Source organism: Sus scrofa, chromosome 7 (genome assembly GCF_000003025.6).
Source record: "Sus scrofa isolate TJ Tabasco breed Duroc chromosome 7, Sscrofa11.1, whole genome shotgun sequence".
Taxonomy (NCBI): domain Eukaryota; kingdom Metazoa; phylum Chordata; class Mammalia; order Artiodactyla; family Suidae; genus Sus; species Sus scrofa.
In genome coordinates, this window is record NC_010449.5 from 55,866,972 (window position 1) to 55,886,647 (window position 19,676).

General features: G+C 44.4%; 1 protein-coding gene and 1 long non-coding RNA gene across 11 annotated transcripts in view; one reads left to right on the forward strand and one right to left on the reverse strand.

The window, feature by feature from the left end:
* The window catches only part of PRC1 (protein regulator of cytokinesis 1), a 30,892-nt gene continuing 13,993 nt past the window's right edge, over positions 2,778-19,676 (forward strand). For 5 of the 9 annotated variants that reach the window (XM_021098989.1, XM_021098991.1, XM_021098994.1 and 2 more), the window contains exons 1-7: positions 2,856-2,968; positions 13,475-13,607; positions 13,825-13,947; positions 16,815-17,048; positions 17,123-17,293; positions 18,360-18,509; positions 19,081-19,228. In XM_021098989.1, the coding sequence (XP_020954648.1) occupies positions 2,958-2,968; positions 13,475-13,607; positions 13,825-13,947; positions 16,815-17,048; positions 17,123-17,293; positions 18,360-18,509; positions 19,081-19,228 (970 nt within the window). In that variant the 5' untranslated portion in view covers positions 2,856-2,957. Of the gene's footprint in view, positions 2,969-13,474; positions 13,608-13,824; positions 13,948-16,814; positions 17,049-17,122; positions 17,294-18,359; positions 18,510-19,080; positions 19,229-19,676 lie in introns of all 9 variants that reach the window. The other 4 variants (XM_021098993.1, XM_021098990.1, XM_021098992.1 and 1 more) reach the window with 2 other exon arrangements.
* LOC110261561 overlaps positions 18,069-19,676 on the reverse strand; it is a 46,837-nt gene continuing 45,229 nt past the window's right edge. For both annotated transcript variants that reach the window (XR_002345815.1, XR_002345814.1), the window contains one exon: positions 18,069-18,444. This is a non-coding gene — a long non-coding RNA (uncharacterized LOC110261561). The remainder of the gene's footprint in view (positions 18,445-19,676) is intronic.

Below are 19,676 nucleotides of genomic sequence, written 5' to 3' on the forward strand. Positions count from 1 at the left end.
TGATTCCTCTCCCCATGATTTCTAAGAGCTTCTGGTTCATTTTCTCCTCACCACCCCCATGGCAGAGGTACTTGTTTTGGGCCTGGGCTTTTGCAAAACTGTCCCTCCCAGTTGCACTACTTCCTATCTGATCCCTAATCCACAGCACAGCCACTTACAAAAGAAAGATCCAAACCTATGTTGCTGGATCATCAAAAGTCTTCTTTCCAGAGAAGAATGATAATGGGGTATGAGTGCAAATTCCAAGGAAGATGCATCTCTCAAGTATCTTGCTAGAATCTTGACAGTGCTACATCAAACTAGTGCGCAAGATCAAAGACACTGCTGACAGGGCTGTCAGCTTATAGCAAGAATATGTGGCAGTCAGAAAAAGATTCTAGGAGTTCCCGTCGTGGCGCAGTGGTTAACGAATCTGACTAGGAACCATGAGGTTGCGGGTTCGGTCCCTGCCCTTGCTCAGTGGGTTAACGATCCAGCGTTGCCGTGAGCTGTGGTGTAGGTTGCAGACGCGGCCCGGATCCCGTGTTGCTGTGGCTCTGGTGTAGGCCGGTGGCTACAGCTCCAATTAGACCCCTAGCCTGGGAATCTCCATATGCCACGGGAGTGGCCGAAGAAATAGCAAAAAGACAAAAAAAAAAAAAAAGAAAAAGAAAAAGATTCTATGGCTAGGTGAGTCAACAGTGGCAGTGCATTGAATTTACATTCTAAAACAGCACTGTTCACTAGAAATCTAATCTGACCCTTTTTAGTACAGTGTTTCCATGCTGAGTATGTGCTCTGAACTGATATCTCCCAACACTTCTATGACTGTTAGCTTCAGAACTACAGTGTGAAGGGCATGATAAGAAAATTGTCTTAATTCTGGATACTTAAAATGCTGGCCCTGAGAACCTATCCTAAGATCATGAGTTTTTGAAGCTTTCTGGAAAGCTCTCAAGCTAGTCAACAAAGAGTGCAAGTAAATTTATTTTTTTTACAAGAATATACTTTATTATTATTAATTTTCTTTTGGTAGCATATGGAAGTTCCCAGCCTAGCGGACCATTTGGAGCTATAGCTGCCAGCCTACTGCCACAAGCCACACAGGATCTGAGCCACATCTGCAACCTACACCACAGCTCATGGCAACACCAGATCCTCAACACAATGAGAAGCCAGGCATCAAACCTGGATCCTCATGGATACCAATCAGATTCCTTAATGCTCAGCCACAAAGGGAACCCTGCAAGTAAATGTAAAAAGTGGTGTCCAGGAGTTTCTGTTGTGACTCAGTGTTAATGAACTGGACGGAGTAGGATTCATGAGGACACAGGTTTGATCCCTGGCCTTGCCGTGAGTTAAGGATCTGGCTTTGCCGTGAGCTGTGGTGTAGCTCACAGATGCGGCTCAGATCCTGTGTTGCTGTGGCAGTGGCATAGGCCAGCAGCTGTAGGTCTGATTGGACCCTTAGCCTGGGAGTCTTCATATGCCTCGGTTGCGGCCCTAAAAAGACAAAATAAATAAATAAAAATGAAAAAGTGGCGTCTGTAGGCCATATACTAGTGGCGTGAATGTTTGGTACACTGATGACAAGTTAAAGGAGATCGAAAGCATCGATGAAATCCTTCCAAAAGCTAAAAAACATGGTCCTGAAGGTGACCCCAAACCAGCATCCTTTACTTTTCCTTCATGAAGAAGGCAAATGAAGAGAATGCACAGAAGTTGGCCAATACAATGAGGAAAATGTACAATTTCAGTATAATCAAGCAAGTATGAATCAAAGGAAATGCCACTTTGCCTAGCAAAGACATTTAAAAGGTAGTGCCCTACACTGCTGAGGTAAGAGGAAGGTACTCTTCCATGAGGCTTCCTTGGTGGGAGGGCAAAGGAATAAATACAGCCAGTGGAGAGGGATTGTTCAGTAATTACATTTCTAGGAACCAACTCTAAGATAATGCAAGGTGCAAAGATTTAGGTATGAAGACATATTTGTACAAATTACAATCTAAATGTCTATCAATAGCAAAGCAGTTTAATTTTGAATCTACACGCCAAGATATTATGCAACTATGAAAAAATGAAAAAGTGACAAGAATTTAGGCATGGAGCAAGAATACAAAAGTATTTTGTCGATTTTGAGTTTTTAAATTTTCATATAACCATTATATAAACCCACAGAATTTGAAAGAAAGCCACGATCCGGGTTGTCTCCATTTCTTAGGCAAGTCATTGGAACCTTTTTGAGAGAGTTCCCTCTATAAAATGGTGATAAAAGCTAAGCAGGATGGTTGTGAAGATTAAATGGGAATCACTCGTCTAGAAAGTTACTAGGCCAGTGAGTAGAGTTCAGTGCCCCTTGCCTTTTAGGGCACAGCTTCCTACATGGGGGAAACTGCCATCAAAACTTAGTCCTCAGGCTTGCTATCTGAATGAGCAAGGAACCCAACTAAGGAGCCAGGCTTTCCTGTTAATCTTGCTCCAGCCCCTCCGCTGGCTGAAGGCAGCGAGGCCATCTACGCGCCACGCTGGGGAGACAGGGAGACCTGGCAGCCTCTGGCAGAAAGCGCACTTCGAATCAAAACTGCGCTGGGGCAGGGCGCGGCTGCAACTTGGTGGCCTGCTCCCAAAGATGGGACAGCTCCTCCCGGGTTACAGCAGAGCCAGGAAAAAGAGCTCGCGCACGCGCGGACAGCGCCCGCCAGGGCCCGCCTTCTCGGGAGCCCTCCCAGGCCCAGGGCGTGAATCCCCGCCCCAAACGGCGGCACGCCTGGAGGCGGGGCTTCCCGAGGAGCCGCGAGACGTAGCACCAATCGCTGGGCTCCTCCGCCTCTGGGTTCGGTTTGAAATTCTGCAGAAGCATAACCGCTCGCGGAGCGCCGAGGGGAGTGAGGTTGAGGGTACTTGCTCCCGGTATCTGCGCTCGAGCCTACGCGGAGAAGGTCGGGGGTCAGCACGCCCGCCTACTTGGCCCTTCCGCCATGAGGAGAAGGTGCGGGTTGCGGGGAAATCGAGGGGGCGCGGGAGGGAGCGACGTCCTTATAGGGTGCGGGCCGGTGCGGGGTCCGAGAGGCCGCCCTTGGCCTGGGGGTGGGGCGGTATGTCAGCTGGGGCAGCGCGCGCGAGAAGCTGGGGAGCGGCAGGGCAGGGATGGGAAGAGGAGAGCTGCGCAAGGACCACGGGGCCTCCGCCTGGCGGAGGCCAGACCTGACGCCCACCTTCCCCAGGCGGCCGCTCCCTCCGGTTCCCGCGGTGCACAGGTGCCTGGGAGACGCGGCAGGGCGGGGAGGCCGGTCGGGCTCTGACGCCCAGGTGCCGGTGGTCAGGGCTGCGTCCGGGAGCCCCACCCTCTCCGGCCCGCAAAGCGGCTCAGGTATTGCTTCTTGGCACCAACAGCCCCTTCTGAGTCTTTTCTGCTCAGGGTTTCTCATTTTTCTTAAAAAAAAAAAGCCGTGAAATTTTGATTTATCGTTGTTCTTCGATGTTTCTGGGTTGCTGGGTTGACTTCGATTGGAAAAATAGCTTGGTTTTCTTGCAAATCGAGAAATTCTGATTAAAGAATTCTTTTGCAGCCGTTTTAACAACTTCGCAGGCAGTACTGGGAAAGGAGTGTCGGACTTGAGATCAGGACCAGACTCCTCACACTTAACAGCTTTGTAGCTGTGGGCAAAGAGATTGAATGCCAGTTTGTTCATCTCTAAAATAATAATGCCAGTGCATAGGACTTTTGTGTTAAAAGCCATAGAAATGTTAACCTTATTTTTTCAAAGCAGTGGGTGAAGCATTGTGATGATTCATTATGTAATGATTTGTAGTTATTGGTCAAACTGATTGGTGTGTGGCTTTGGAAGTTTCTTCCTTCTGTGATTACTAATTACAGCCTTTCTTTTCAAATGTTTGCCCTGGTGGGAATAGGTCACTGGCACTATTGGAAAAACAGATAAAAGGTTGTGGATTACAAACATGTTATTATCTAAAAGCGCGTTCAAGCTGCTGTGATGCATTCTGAGGACTAGTACAATTTTTATTTTATTTTTTTAGGGCCGAACCTTTGGCATATGGAGGTTCCCAGGCTGGGGGTGGAATCAGAGCTACAGCTGCTGGCTTACACCACAGCCACAGCAACGGGGATCTGAGCTGCTTCTTCGACCTACACCACAGCTCCCAGCAACGCCCAGGGATTGAACCCGCATCCCCATGGATCCCACTCGAGTTTGTTAACCGATGAGCCCTGAAGTGAACTCCCAGACTAGTACAATTTTAAATAGCCTTTCACAGGAAACCCTTCAAGTCCATTAACAATTTTGGATTGTTTGGGCATCTGCTGCTTTCAAAAAAGTAAGTCAAGGGTGAGGAAAAGTTATCAATTAACTTTGGTTCCAGGCTGACAGGTATTATTAGGCTTTTTTATTTATTTATTTATTTTGGTCTTTTGTCGTTTTAGGGCCACACCCACGGCATATGGAGATTCCCAGACTATGGGTCTAATCAGAGCTGCAGCTTCCCGCCTACACCACAGCCACAGCAATGCTAGATCAGAGCTGTGTCTGAGACCTATACCACAGCTCAAGGCAATGCTGGATCCTTAACCACTGATCAAGGCCAAGGATCCAACCCGAAGTCTCACGGTTCCTAGTCGGATTTGTTTCCGCTGCACCATGGTGGGAACTCCTCATTAGGCTTTTTTAAAACAGCAGCTGGGAAATTCCCTTGTGGTACAGTGGGTTAAGCATCCATTGTTGTCAGTGCCTCAGCTTGGGCTGCTGCTGTGGCATGGGTTCAGTTCCTGGCCTGGCCTCAGTCCCTGGCCAGGGAAACTTCCACATACTGGTGCAGCACCCCCCCCCCAAAAAAAAAGAGTAACTAGAATTATTCTACTAACAAAATCAGACTTTTGGGTCATCTTATTTCAGGTGTTCATATTTAGAGAGGACTGTCAGAAATTTGCCTGAGAAACATAATGGTTATCAGATTTTCACTGACTTGACTCTTGGTTATCGATTTCTGAAGTGGGTTGAACAGCGGGACTTAACAGGCCTCTCTGGAGGGCTATTTAAGGACAAGGACAGTGGGTCAGTGGAATGCCGTCAGAAGGCAGGAAATCATCTAGAGGACCTTTTGAGTTATCTTCCAGTCTAGTGACTTAGGTTCAGGACACTGGAAATTTGGCCCTTTTTACAACCTCTAATTTTGGATTGTGTTCTTGTAAGCACTCTCAGTTTTTCAGTGATGCGTTGTAAAAAAAAAAAAAAATCTCAAATTTGCATCTTTTGGGAAATGACCTGAAACCATTTAGCAAGGTAGTATGTGATTGTACCATGATAATTATTTTTCACAGTGATTGTGCTGAGGCAGTATAAGATCATACAGCTTGTTTGAAACATCGAGTTACTCATTCAGATATGCTTCTTGAATATTCATTATAATAAGGTGCCATTCTAAGTGTTGAGGATTCCAACAAGTGAACACAACTGACTTCTCTGCCCTTTTACAGTTTACATGACAATAGAAAAAAAAGGTAATAAATCTTACATTAAGTGGTAATAAGTGCTATGGGGAGACATCAAACGGAGAAAAGGGATAAGAAGTACTGAAGGTGTGGGAAAGGGGACTTGCAGTGATGAGATTGGTCAGGAAAGGCTTCCCTGAGAAGGTGATCTCTAAGAAATGACCTTGGAGTTCCCGTCGTGGCGCAGTGGTTAACGAATCCGACTAGGAACCATGAGGTTGCGGGTTCGGTCCCTGCCCTTGCTCAGTGGGTTAACGATCCAGCGTTGCCGTGAGCTGTGGTGTAGGTTGCAGACGCGGCTCGGATCCCGAGTTGCTGTGGCTCTGGTGTAGGCCGGTGGCTACAGCTCCGATTCAACCCCTAGCCTGGGAACCTCCATATGCCGCAGGAGCGGCCCAAGAAATAGCAACAACAACAACAACAAAAAAAAAAGAAATGACCTAAAGACAGTAAGAGGCAAGCCATGGGACATGGAGGGGAAGACAGTCTAGGTCGAGGACATAGCAAGTGCCAGTGCCTGCAGTAGGATGGGGCCTGGTGGTTCCTAAAAGAGCAAGGAATCCAGTGTGACTGGATGAAAGGGCTCTGGAGGCCTTTGTTAAAAGACTGGGGCAAGAGATCATGGTGGCCACCTGAACCAGGGAGGTAGCAGCAAAGGTGAGAGGGAGTGAGATTTTGGCTACCTTTTAAAAGTAAGGCTTGGAGTTCCCTGGTCACCTAGCAATGAAAGATTTGGTGTTGTCATTGCTGAGGTTCCAGTTCAGTTCCTGGCCCAGAAACTTTCACATACTGCAGGTGTGGCCAAACAAACATCTCTCTTAAAAAGAAACTAAGGCTAGGAGTTCCCATTGTGGCTCAGTAGGGTAAGAACTGGACTATATCCATGAGGATGAGCATTCAGTCCTTGGCCTTACTCAGTGTGCTAACAGTCTGGCGTTGCTATGAGCTGGGTGTAGGTCGTAGACATGGCTCAGATCTGGCATTGCTGTGGCTGTGGTGTAGGCTGGCAGCTATAGCTCCGATTTGACCCCTAGCCTGGGAACCTCCATATGCTACAGTGTGGCCTTAAAAAAAAAAAAAAAAAAAAGGAAAGAGAAAATAAGGCTAATGACAGGGATGTAAAAAGAGGTGTCAGCAGGATGATATAAGAATTAAGTTCTTATAATTGGAATGTTGGGAAGAGCCTTTTTTTAATTCTTTGAAAATTGTATTGTCAGAACTATTTCTAGAATATTTGGTAATTCCAAACACCCATTTTCCAACCAAATCAAATTTGTTGAAGTAATTTTTAGTTTAGGCTCATCTGCTGGAGTTTAGCAGTCCATTTGTTGTATAGGTGTTGATTTTAATTGACTTGAGGTCTACAAATTTTATCCCAATTTCATGCCATTTTATTTTATAAAAGTAATTTGTTTGACTAAATGAATTAGCAATCATATCTAAGTTTTTCAATTAAGTCACAAATTTTAAAACTTCAGGAGTTCCTGTCATGGCTCAGCAGCAATGAACCTGACTAGTATCCATGAGAACATGGTTTGGATCCCTGCCCTTGCTGAGTGAGTTAAGGATCCGGTGTTGCCTTGAACTGTGGTATAGGTCACAGACGCAGTTTGGATGCCACATGGCTGTGGCATAGGCTGGTGGCTATGGCTCTGATTCAACCCCTTGCTTGGGAACCACCATATGCCATGTGTTGGGCCCTAAAAAGACAAAAAATAAAAAACAGATTGTGTGCCAGATTTTTTAAAATAACAGCTGTATTGAGAGAAAATCCTCATAGCATATAATTCACCTACTTAAAGTGTACAGTTGAATTATTTTTAGTGTATTCATAGAGTGTGATGCTATTATGGCAATCAGTTTACATTTTTATCATCCCTTTATAATTTTTTTTGGCCATGCCTGAGGCATGTGGAAGTTTCCAGATCAGGGATCTAACACACACTCTAGTAGCAACCCAGTCACTGCAGTGATGCCAGATCCTTAACCCACTGCGCCACAAGAGAACTCCCTTTATCATTTCTTTAAACTCCTACCTATTGGCCCTCAGTCCCCTTTTCCCACGGATCTCCCTCCCCTGAATCCCAGCCCTAGGCACCTACCAACCTGCTCTCTCTGTAGATTTGCCTATTCTGGATATTTCAAATACATGAAGTCATAGCTATGTCCCCTTTTGTGATTGGCCTCTTTCATTTGGCATACGTTTTCAAGGTTTATTGTCAAATACTATCCCATTGTATAGGTATATTTTACCTGTTCATTAGTTGATGGCCATTTGGGTTGTTTCTGTTTTTTGGCTATTAATGATGTTGCCATAAACATTTTTCTTTTTTCTATGTTTTTGGCCACCCCTAGGCATATATAGTTCCCAGGCCAGGGATCAAACACAAGCCACAGCTGTGGCAATGCTAGATCCTTAACCCACTGTGTCAGGCTGGGGATGGGACCCTCGTCCCAGCAGCGCCCCAAAACGTTGCCAATCCCATTGCACCATTCGGGAACTCCTTTTTTTCCCTTCTTCTTTTGCCATAAGAAGCAGATCCGTAACATGCTGCATCACAAGGAACCCTCTGACTGGGTTTTGTTTTCATGAGAAATCCATCCCAGATTGACTGGGATGGAGTGGGCCATTCAGACTGGAGAGCACTCTGTAGTGCCCCTCAGATCAGTGTCCCAGGCTGGTCTGGCTCAGCTCTCAGGTTTTGCATTCAGCCTTAATACTGACCACAGTTTAGACTTTGTAGGTTATTTTATTTATTTTTTGATTGCTGTACCTGTGGCATACAGAAGTTCCCAGGCCAGGATTGCATCCAAGCTTCAGCTGCAGCCTGTGCCACAACTGTGGTAATGCCAGATCCTTTAGCCCACTGCACCAGGCCAGGGATTGAATCCACAGCGACTTAGGCCACTGTAGTTGGGTTCTTAACCCACTGTGGCTCAGCAGGAGCTCTTGTAGGTTATTTTAAATAAAATGACAAAATTAGATTTTTGACTTATGCATTTTTTTGTCTTAAAAATGAAGTGCAGGAGTTCTTGTGGCTCAGCAGAAACAAGCCTGAGTAGTATCCATGAGGATGCTGTTTTGATCCCTGACCTTGCTTAGTGGATTAAGGATCTGGTGTGGCTGTGAGTTGTGGTATAGGTCTCAGACACTGCTTGGATCCCTTGTTGCGGATGTGGTGTAGGCCGGCAGCTGCAGCTCCAGTTTGATCCTTAGCCTGGGAACCTCCATATGCTGTGGGTGCAGACCTTTAAAAAAAGAATAAAAGGGGGTGAAGTAAAAAGAGTTTGATCCCCTGAGGAAGCACTTTAGTTAGACTTGTCTTAATGTTATATTGAATGAGTTAAATACCCCTTAACATTTCTAAAATGGAGTACCGTAAATTCTTTTAATGCCTATTCATTATGTGGATATTGATTTTGGCCATCTGGTGTAGGCAGCTGATATTTATGCAAAAGCTTTTCTTCAACTAGGACAGGCAACCTTTAATTTTCTTTTTTTTTTTGTCTTTTGTTTTGTTGCTATTTCTTGGGCCGCTCCTGCGGCATATGGAGGTTCCCAGGCTAGGGGTTGAGTCGGAGCTGTAGCCACCGGCCTACGCCAGAGCCACAGCAACGCAGGATCCGAGCCGCGTCTGCAACCTACACCACAGCTCATGGCAACGCCGGATCGTTAACCCACTGAGCAAGGGCAGGGACCGAACCCGCAACCTCATGGTTCCTAGTCGGATTCGTTAACCACTGCGCCACGACGGGAACTCCGACAGGCAACCTTTAAATTGGGATTTCTTGGCTAGAGAAATGTCTTGGATGTGACCATACTAAAACCTATGGAGAAACGGATGTTCTTGGAAATCTAGCCTGGTGATTCAGAACCCTTGAATAGCCCGTGACAGAAAGGGGGCCAGTTAGAGCCTCTAGTCTTATTTGCACCCAAAAAGCTTCAGTGACTTGTTCCAGGTCTCCTAACTGACTGGTAGGTAGCAAAGCACATCCAGAGTCTAGTTTCTCTGGTGCCAGAGCAGTCTCTTTGTTTTCCAATTGTACCAAGAAAGGAGAGAAAATCTCACACGCTAAGCACACTAAAGTTTATCGTTTTTAAAATAAAAGATTTTTTTTAAAGATAAAAACATGGAGTTCCCATCATGGCTCAGTGGTTAACATACCCGACTAGTATCCATGAGGATGGGGGTTCGATTCCTGGCCTTTCTCAGTGGGTTACAGATCTGGCGTTGCTGTGAGCTGTAGTGTAGGTCACAGACGTGGCTCAGATCCCGTGTTGTTGTGGTGTAGGCCGGCGGCTACAGCTCTGATTAGATCTCTAGCATGGGAACCTCCATATGCTTCGAGTGCAGCCCTAAAAAAAAAAAAAAAAGGTTAAAAACCCAAGTTACCCAATTAAATTTGTATTTCAGATGAACAATGAATAATTTTCTTAAATAAACTCGTTGTAATTGAAGAATAACATACATTCAAAAATGTACACAAATCAAGTGCAGACTCCATGAATATTTCCAAAATCAGCACACAATGTGTAACCAGCCCTCCTTGTGCCACCTTCTCGAAGTCACCACTTCCCAGGACAATGACAACCACTATCCTGACTTTTCAAAACAAAGCTTAGGTCTGTCTCTTTTTGAACTTTGTAGAAATGGAATCCCACGGTGATAGATGTGTGCTTATCTGATTTCTTGTGCTCAGACTCTTTTCCTGTTCCCCACCTTTTTGTTTTGTTTTTCCACATTACATTACTTTTACTTCCTTTTTTTTTTTTTTTTTTTTTTTTTTTTAAAGATTTGAGGTATGATTTACATACAGTAAACTCATTTTACATGTAGGTTTTGGATTCTGGTCACTGTGTTGTTGTGTAATCACCATCAAAATCTAGAATCATTACATCACCCTAAAAAAAGTTTGAATCCTTTTGCGTTTGATCCCCTGCCCCAATTCCAGGCAGTCAAGTTTGCTTTCTTTCACTTTTTAAAAAATTTAAAAAATTTTAAAAATTTCATAAGGTGGAATCATACAGTATGTAGCCTTTTTGTGTTTGACCTCTTTCATTTAGCATAGTTCAACATAATGTTTCTGACATTTGTCCATGTTTTGTATTCATTGTTGTACTATTCCACTGTAGGAATGTACTGTTTCTCCATTCTGTTGATAGACATCTAGGTTGTTTCTACCTTTATGCTATTATGAGGTAGTGCTGCTCTGACTATTCTAATTTGTACCAGATGGCACATATGTGTGCATTTCTGCTGGGTATGTATGGAGACGGAACTGCTGGGTTCAGCTTTAGTGGATACTGCCAACAGCTTTTAAAGCGGTTATACCAGTTCATGCTCCAACCAATTTGTGTATGAAAAGTTCTGGCTTTCCTACATCTTCACCAACACTTGATGATTATCTTTTCATTTTAGCCATTCTGTAAATTAATAGTTTAGAACAAGGCCACTTACTGAATGAGAGAAGATACTCGAAAACAGTGTATGTGACAAGGTTTTAATACCCAAAATATACAAAGAGCTTACATAACTAAACATTAAAAAAAAAACCTGATTAAAAAATGGGCAGAGGATCTGTTTTTATTTTTATTTTTTTGTATTTTTGCCATTTCTTGGGCCGCACCCGAGGCACATGGAGGTTCTCAGGCTAGGGGTCTTATCGGAGCTGTAGCTGCCAAGCCTTTGCCAGAGCCACAGCAACGCAGGGTCCGAGCCACGTCTGCAACCTACACCACAGCTCACGGCAACACCGGATCCTTAACCCACTGAGCAAGGCCAGGGATCGAACCCGCAACCTCATGGTTCTTAGTTGGATTCGTTAACTACTGAGCCATGACGGGAACTCTGTAATGGGCAGAGGATCTGAATAGACACTTTTTCCAAGGACTATATACAGATGGTCAACAGACACATGAAAAGAAGCTCCACATCACTAATCATGAGCGAAGTGCAAATCCAAACCACAGTGAGGAATTTCCCTGGTGGCACAGCAGGTTAGACATGGCGCAGGCCACAGTTGCAGTGCAGGTTCTATCTCTGGCCCAGGAACTTAGGCATGCTGCAAGTGTGGCCGGAAAAAAAAAAAAAAGTGCCCACAATGAGATATCACCTTACATCTGTCAGGATAGCTATCATTATTATTTTGGCCACATCCAAGGCATATGGAAGTTCCTGGGCCAAGGGTCAAACTCAAGCCACAGCTGTGGCCTATGCTACAGCTGTGGCTATTCCAGATTCTTAACATGCTGCACCACAGCAGGAACTCTTAAATGGCAGTTACTATTTTTTTTTAGGGCTGCGCCTGCAGCATATGGAAGTTCCCAGGCTAGGGGTTGAATCAGAGCTGCCAGCCTATGCCACAGCAACACCAGGTCCCAGCCTCAATTGTGACCTATACCACAGCTCGTGGCACTGTGTCCCACGACAACAAGGGGAACTCCTGAGTGGCTGTTATTAAAGACAACAAATAAGTGTTGGTGAGAATAAGGAGAAAAGGATAAACTTATGAAATGTTGGTGGGGTGTAAATTGGAGTAGCCACTGTGGAAAACAGTATGGAAATTCCTCAAAAAGTTAAAAATGGGGAGTTTCTATAGAGGCTTAGTGGTTAATGAACCTCACTATATCCATGAGGATGCCAGATTGATCCCTGCCCTTGCTCAGTGGGTTAAGGATCTGGCATTGGTGTGAGCTGTGGTGTGGGTCGCAGATACAGCTTGGATCTGGCATTGCTGTGGCTGTGGTGTAGGCCAGCAGCTACAGCTCTGATGCAACCCCTAGCCTGGGAACCTCCATGTATTGTGGGTGAGGCCCTAAAAAGACAAAAGACAAAAAAAAAAATTAAAAATAGGAAGTTCCCTGGTGGTCTAGTGGTTAGACTTTGGCACTGTCACTTTGCAGCCAGGTTCAGTCACTGGCCTAGAAACTGAGATCCCACATCAAGCCACTGCACGACACGGCCAAAAAATTAAACATACAACTGCTGTATGATCCAGCAGTTCTGCTCCTTGGGTATTTACTCAAAGAAAACAAAAGCTTTAATTAGAAAAAATGTGTGTACCCCTTTGTTTACTGCAGCTTTGTTTATAATAGCCAAGATAGGGAAGAAACCTAAGTGCCCATCAGTAGATGAATGAATAAAGAAGTTGTGATATGGTGCGGTGTGAGTGTGCCGTGTGAGTGTGCGTGTGATAACAACAAACTCATAGAAAAAGAGATTAGGGGTAGAGGCTTAGGAAACCAGAGGCTGGGGGAAGGGGAATTGGATGAGGGCAGTCAGAAGGTCATAAGATAATCAGTTTTAAGAAAGGTACAACATGATAAATATAACTAGCACCACTGTGTTATTTATGAATGTTGTTAGAGTAAATCCTAAGAGTTATCATCATTAGAAAAATAATTTTTTCTGTTTAATTTTTTTTACCTGTATATGAGATGATGAATGCTTATTAAACATATTGTGTTAATCATTTCATGATGTATATAAATCAAATAATTATGCAGTATGCCTTAAACTTAATCAGTGCTGTATGTCAATTATAGTTTAGTAAAACAGGAAGGGAAAAAAAGAATGAAAAAATTAACAATAAATGTCCAGCTATTTTTTAGGCATTTTTTACAAGCAAACTGGCATTAGGTGGGAGTTTTATATTGCTGACATTTTGGTCTGATTTTTCCTTAGTAAAAGCCATTAAAATTCTGTATTATACTGCCATAGGTAGAACCATTCATCGAAGTCTAGATTCTGAGTATTATTTAGAAGATTGAATTTCCACAATGTAATATGATACTAGATTTTCCTTTGCCAGTGTTGTGTTTGGAGAGGGGAAAATGGGGAAGTGGTTAAAGGCGAGTTAAGCTGAATGCTTAGTTTACATTTGTTTTGCCTTGAACCCACTGAGAAATTTGTTTGTTTAGCTCCTATAAATACTGCTTTTAGTCTGGAGGTGATGGCTCATGGAGCCGGCTTCTCTCTTGATTTTTAGCGAGGTGCTGGCAGAAGAGTCCATAATATGTCTCCAGAAAGCCCTGAATCACCTTCGAGAAATATGGGAATCAATTGGGATTCCAGAGGACCAGCGGTTGCAAAGAACAGAGGTTGTAAAGAAGCATATCAAGGTGAGTTGAGTAGTACTGGTCTTTTTGCAGTGGGTCGGAGGGAAGGATGTTGGTGTCTCCTCCAAGATCACACATAGAGTGACACAGGCTATTTCTGGTTTTGTTTGTTCTTAAGTCCTTAAAAATTTGAAATTATGAGGGTTTTAGTGTTTTTTGTTGTGTGAGGCTGATGGAGAGAAAAAGCAGAACTTTTATGGGACTGTTTTCTCCCTTATAGGACCTCCTGGATATGATGATTGCTGAAGAGGAAGGCCTGAAAGAAAGGCTCCTCAAAAGCATAGCCATCTGTCAAAAAGAGCTGAACACTCTGTGCAGTGAATTACATGTCGAGCCATTTCAGGTACATGGCAGGGTGTCGGTGGATCCTGCTGGGTCTGAACACAAGGGAAGAACTTTGATTTGGGGCTACATGTGGAAGGTTTCCTTGTAGGACTGATATGGGACATGAGGAATGGGGAAAACACACAGCTATTTACTTGGTTCCAGCAAAGTAATTTTCCCAAGTTGCCCTGTTGAAAGGTGAAGCAGCTGATAAGTGTTGCAATGTTTTAATCAAAAAACAAGCTTCCGGAGTTCCCGTCGTGGCTCAGTGGTTAATGAATCTGACTAGGAACCATTAGGTTTCGGGTTCGATCCCTGCACTTGCTCAGTGGGTTAAGAATCCGGTGTTGCCGTGAGCTGTGGTGTAGGTTGCAGATGCGGTTCGGATCCTGCGTTGCTGTGGCTCTGGCGTAGGCTGGCAGCTGCAGCTCCAATTCCACCCCTAGCCTGGGAACCTCCATATGCCACTGGAGCGGCCCAAGAAATGACAAAAAGACAAAAAAAAAAAAAAAAGAACAAGCTTCCTCGGAGTTCCCATCGTGGTGCAGCGGAAATGAATCCAACTAGGAACCATGAGGTTGCGGGTTTGATCCCTGGCCTCACTCAGTGGGTTAAGGATCTGGTGTTGCCGTGAGCTGTGGTGTAGGTGGCAGATGTGGCTCAGATCTGGCTGTGGCTGTGGTTGTGGCCAGCAGGTGTAGCTCCAATTTGACCCCTAGCCTGGGAACCTGCATATGCTGTGGGTATGCCCCTAAAAAGAAAAAGAGAAAAAACATCAAACTTCTTTTACTATCAATTTGTAGGACATAAAATTTTCTTTAAACCTGGAGCTATGCATAATTGATATCATTCCATTCTTTCTTTGAAAAAAAAAAAAAAAACGGGGAGTTCCCGTTGTGGCGCAGTGGTTAACGTATCCGACTAGGAACCATGAGGTTGCGGGTTCGGTCCCTGCCCTTGCTCAGTGGGTTAAGGATCCAGCATTGCCGTGGGCTGTGGTGTAGGTTGCAGACGCGGCTCGGATCCCGTGTTGCTGTGGCTCTGGCGTAGGCTGGCGGCTACAGCTCCGATTCGACCCCTAGCCTGGGAACCTCCCATATGCCAAGGGGGCAGCGCAAGAAATGGCAAAAAAGACAAAAAAAAAAAAAAAAAAGACAAAAAAAATGAAAAGAGCTACTTAGGAAACAAAAGTGTCTAGTGATATAAGGGACAGCTACCCCCAAAACCTACCTTTGTGAGTTTTCATATCTGAAAGTTGCATATCACTGAATCAGCCAGAATGGACACTTAAGAAATGTCTCTGCTGCTAGAGTATCAAGAGAGCATAATAAACTCAGGACCTGCTCTGCTTTTCTGTCCTGTGGTCCAGCATAAGTCAGGCTTATCATACCAGCAAGTGTGACATAAATGACAGAGGGACCCCAAAACATATCCCGATTAGAACCAGTAAAAATAGTATATCCAGATCATAAAAATGAAGATAAATGTGGAGCTTGGGAAGGTAATTAGAACAGATGTGAATGCAGGGACAGTACACAATGGCTAATGTGGTACCAGTAAGGTCTCAAGTCCTTCTCCCTATTGTGGGAAGAACTGCCTGGGTATCTCGATAGAGCTAGCCTAGGAGGGGGAGACTGCATTTACTGGATTGAAGATATTTCATAAGTGGTAGCCAAGAGCAATCAGAGACTGTGTGTCATCAGTACAGTTTTTTTGTTTCTTGTCTTTTTAGGGCAGAACCCACAGCATATGGAGATTCCCATGCTAGGGGCTGAATTGGAGCTGTAGCCACAACCACAGCAATGCCAGATCCAAGACGAGTCTGTGACCTACACCACAGCTCACATCAATGCTGGATCCTTAACCCACTGAGCAAGGCTAGGGATTGAACCTTTGTTCTCGTGGATGCTAGTCAGATTCGTTTGTGCTGAGCCAGGACGGGAACTCCATTTTTTTTTTTTTTTTTTTCTTTTTTGACCACACTTGAGGGATATGGAAGTTCCTGGGCCAGGGATCAAACTTGAGCCACAGCTATGGCCGCCACAGAGACAAGCTGGATCATTAACCCACTGCCTCACCTTCAGCATATGGAGGTTCCCAGGCTAGGGGTCTAATTAGAGCTATAGCTGCCACAGCAATGCCAGATCCGAGCTGTGTCTGTGACCTACACCACAGCTCATGGCAATGCTGGATCCTTAACCCACTGAGTGAGTCCGGGGATTGAATCTGCAACATCATATTTCCTAGTCAAATTCATTTCTGCTGTGCCATGATGGGAACTCTTCAGAATAGTTTCTTTCTTTAGTCTCTTTCTCTCTTTTGTGCCTGTGTCTGTAGCATGTGGAAGTTCCCAGGGCCAGGGGTCCAACCTGGGCCACAGCAATAACCAGAGCCGTAGTAGCAATGGTAGATTCTTAACTTGCTGAGCTACTAGGGAACTTCTCTGTAGTGGCCCTAGGGAAAGCCAAAAAAAAAGTGCCCTGGTACCTTACCTTATTGGAGACCTTTGTCAGGTGACCCTCTTTGTGCCATATTCTGTTAACTTTGAGTTAACTTATTTGTAAGTCTAACTAATATCTGTTATCCTAGTCCTCTTTCAATTTTTTTTTAAATTTTTTGATTTTTAAGGCTGTACCTGCGGTATATGGAAGTTCCCAGGCTAGGGGTCAAATGGAGCTATAGTCACCAGCCTACACCACAGCTCACAGCAATGCCGGATCCTAAATCCACTGAGTGAGGCCAGGGATCAAACTTGCGTGCTCATGGATCCTAGTCAGATTTGTTTCCGCTGATCCAAGGTGGGAACTCCCCTAGTTCTCTTTCATTGTCCTCTTCCTTTGAAGAAATCCACCTGGAACCTTCACAGGAGTACATTGTCTCACACAGGAAGAAGGAGAGACGACCATCTTGCAACTAGAAAAGGATTTGCGCACTCAGGTAGAACTGATGCGAAAACAGAAAAAGGAGAGAAAACAAGAACTGAAACTACTTCAAGAACAAGACCAAGAACTGTGTGAAATTCTTTGCATGCCCCACTATGAGATTGACATCACCTCAGTTCCCAGCTTAGAAGAGCTGAACCAGTTCCGACAGCACGTGGCAACTTTGAGGGAAACAAAGGTATGCTCACATTCATACTTCTGAAAAATCATGTGACTTTCCTCTAGGTATCTTGTAATCATTTTCTTTTATAGGCATCTAGACGTGAGGAGTTTGTTGACATAAAAAGACAGATCATACTGTGTATGGAAGAATTAGATCACACCCCAGACACAAGCTTTGAAAGAGATGTGGTGTGTGAAGATGAAGATGCCTTCTGTTTATCCCTGGAAAATATTGCAACACTACAGAAGTTGCTACGGCAGGTAATGTCTACTCAAATTATGGCCTGGGATCTCCAGTGGTATCTGGCTATTTGAGAAAACTGACAGTTTTTTTCCTTCGTTAATATAATGAGATAGTATTGCATGAAATACAACCTTAATTTTTTCCCCCTCTTTTTCTTTGGAAGGGCCGTACCCTTACCATATGGAAGTTTCCAGGGGGGCTAGAAGTCCAATCAGAGCTACAGATGCCGGCCTCCGCCACAGCCACAGCAACACAGGATCTGAACCTCATCTGTGAGCTACACCACAGCTCACGGCAACGCCAGATCCTTAACCCACTGAGCGAGGCCAGGAATCAAACCCGAAACCTTATGGTTCCTAGTTGGATTCGTTAACCACTGAGCCATGACGGGAACTTCCCAAAAAAAATTTTTTTAATTAAAAATTTGAACCCTAATTCTTGAGGTCTTGAGATCTTACTTTAATAACAGTCTTACAGGAGTTCCCGTCGTGGCGCAGTGGTTAACGAATCCGACTAGGAACCATGAGGTTGCGGGTTTGGTCCCTGCCCTTGCTCAGTGGGTTAACCATCCAGCGTTGCCGTGAGCTGTGGTGTAGGTTGTAGACGCGGCCCGGATCTCGTGTTGCTGTGGCTCTGGTGTAGGCCGGTGGCTACAGCTCCAATTAGACCCCTAGCCTGGGAATCTCCATATGCCGTGGGAGTGGCCAAAGAAATAGCAAAAAGACAAAAAAAAAAACAAAAACAAAAAAAGTCTTACAGTTTTTGCTTTCAGAAGTCATGAAGACAGATCTCTTTTTTTTTTGAATGTTACACTCAATGACTTTTATTATATTTGTAGTTGTACAACCATCATCACAAGCCAGTTTTACAGCCTTTGCATCCGAAACCCCTAGTCCATCCCTCCCCACCCCTGTCTCCTTTGGTAACCATAAGTTTCTCAAAGTCAATGAGTCAATTTCTTGAAAACACATCTCTTTACCGTCTTCTTCTCTATGTGGGTACAGATGTTTCTTTGTGGGAGGTCAGAGTGCCAGTCTTCTGTGCTCCTGTCTTTGCTGTAACCACTGGCTTTCCTCGTTGCAGCTGGAAGTTCGAAAATCACAAAACGAAGCAGCATGTGAGGGGCTCCGTGCTCAGATACGAGAGCTCTGGGATAGGTTGCAAATACCTGCAGAAGAGAGAGAAGCTGTGGCCACAGTTATGACTGGGTCAAAGGCCAAGGTCAAGAAAGCGGTAAGAAACCCAAAAAGCACTGGGTCAGAATTTTGGTGTCAAGTCTGCTGTCTGTACCAGCTTCTACCTTGAGTGAGCCTGATTTTAAGATAAGCATCAGAAAAGGGTGGCAGTAGCTGGCTCATCTTTTATCTTTTCTGTTATTTCTTAGCTTATTAAATTTCTGGCTCCTATGATGTCATTGTTGTTTGTCTTTTTAGGGCCACACCTGTGGCATATGGAGTTCCCAGGCTAGGGGTTGAATCCGAGCTATAGCTGCTGGCCTATACCTCAGCCACAGCAATGCCATATCTGAACCGTGTTTGTGATGTACACCACAGCTCACAGCAATGCCGGATCCTTAACCTGCTGAACAAAGCCAGGGATCAAACCCACATCCTCATGGATTCTAGTTAGATTTGTTACCACTGCACCACAATGGGAACTCCTATGATACCATTGTTATAAAGAGTGTTGATTTACCTCTGTGGTTTTGTATTATAATTTTATTAAAAATGGGGACACTTTTTTGCAAACTTACATGAATGTACAATTGTGTATGACAAGCACCTTTAACGGGTCTCTGTTTCAGTTGCAATTAGAGGTGGATCGGTTGGAAGAACTGAAAATGCAGAACATGAAGAAAGTGATCGAGGCAATACGAGTGGAGCTGGCCCAGTACTGGGACCAGTGTTTTTATAGCCAGGAGCAGAGACAAGCCTTTGCTCCTTACTATACTGGTTAGTACAGAAATGTCATTCCTCATGTGGCCTGCTCACTTGCCTTTTACAAGTGCAGATATTCATTCACTTGAAAGTGTTTACTCTACTGGACAGATACGGCTAACTGTCCAAGCCATTTAGCATAAATTGCTATTCCTGTTTAGATAGGCATTTGGAGATGTTATTGGGAAATAAGGGATCTCTTGGTTTCTGAGGCAGGCCAGGGATTAACCCCGCATCCTCATGGATACTAGTTGGGTTTGTTACCACTGAGCCACGATGGGAACTCCGAGAATCTTAGTTATTTTAATCTACACTCTAGTCCCTTAGTCTTTAGTGTGACCAGGCTGTTGGTGACAAACCCGGGGTTTATTATCCACAAAATACACTTATTTGTGTATCATTTTTACTATTAGGAAGAAAAATCTACTTCCATTTTAGGGGATGAGCGATTAGTAAACTGGGA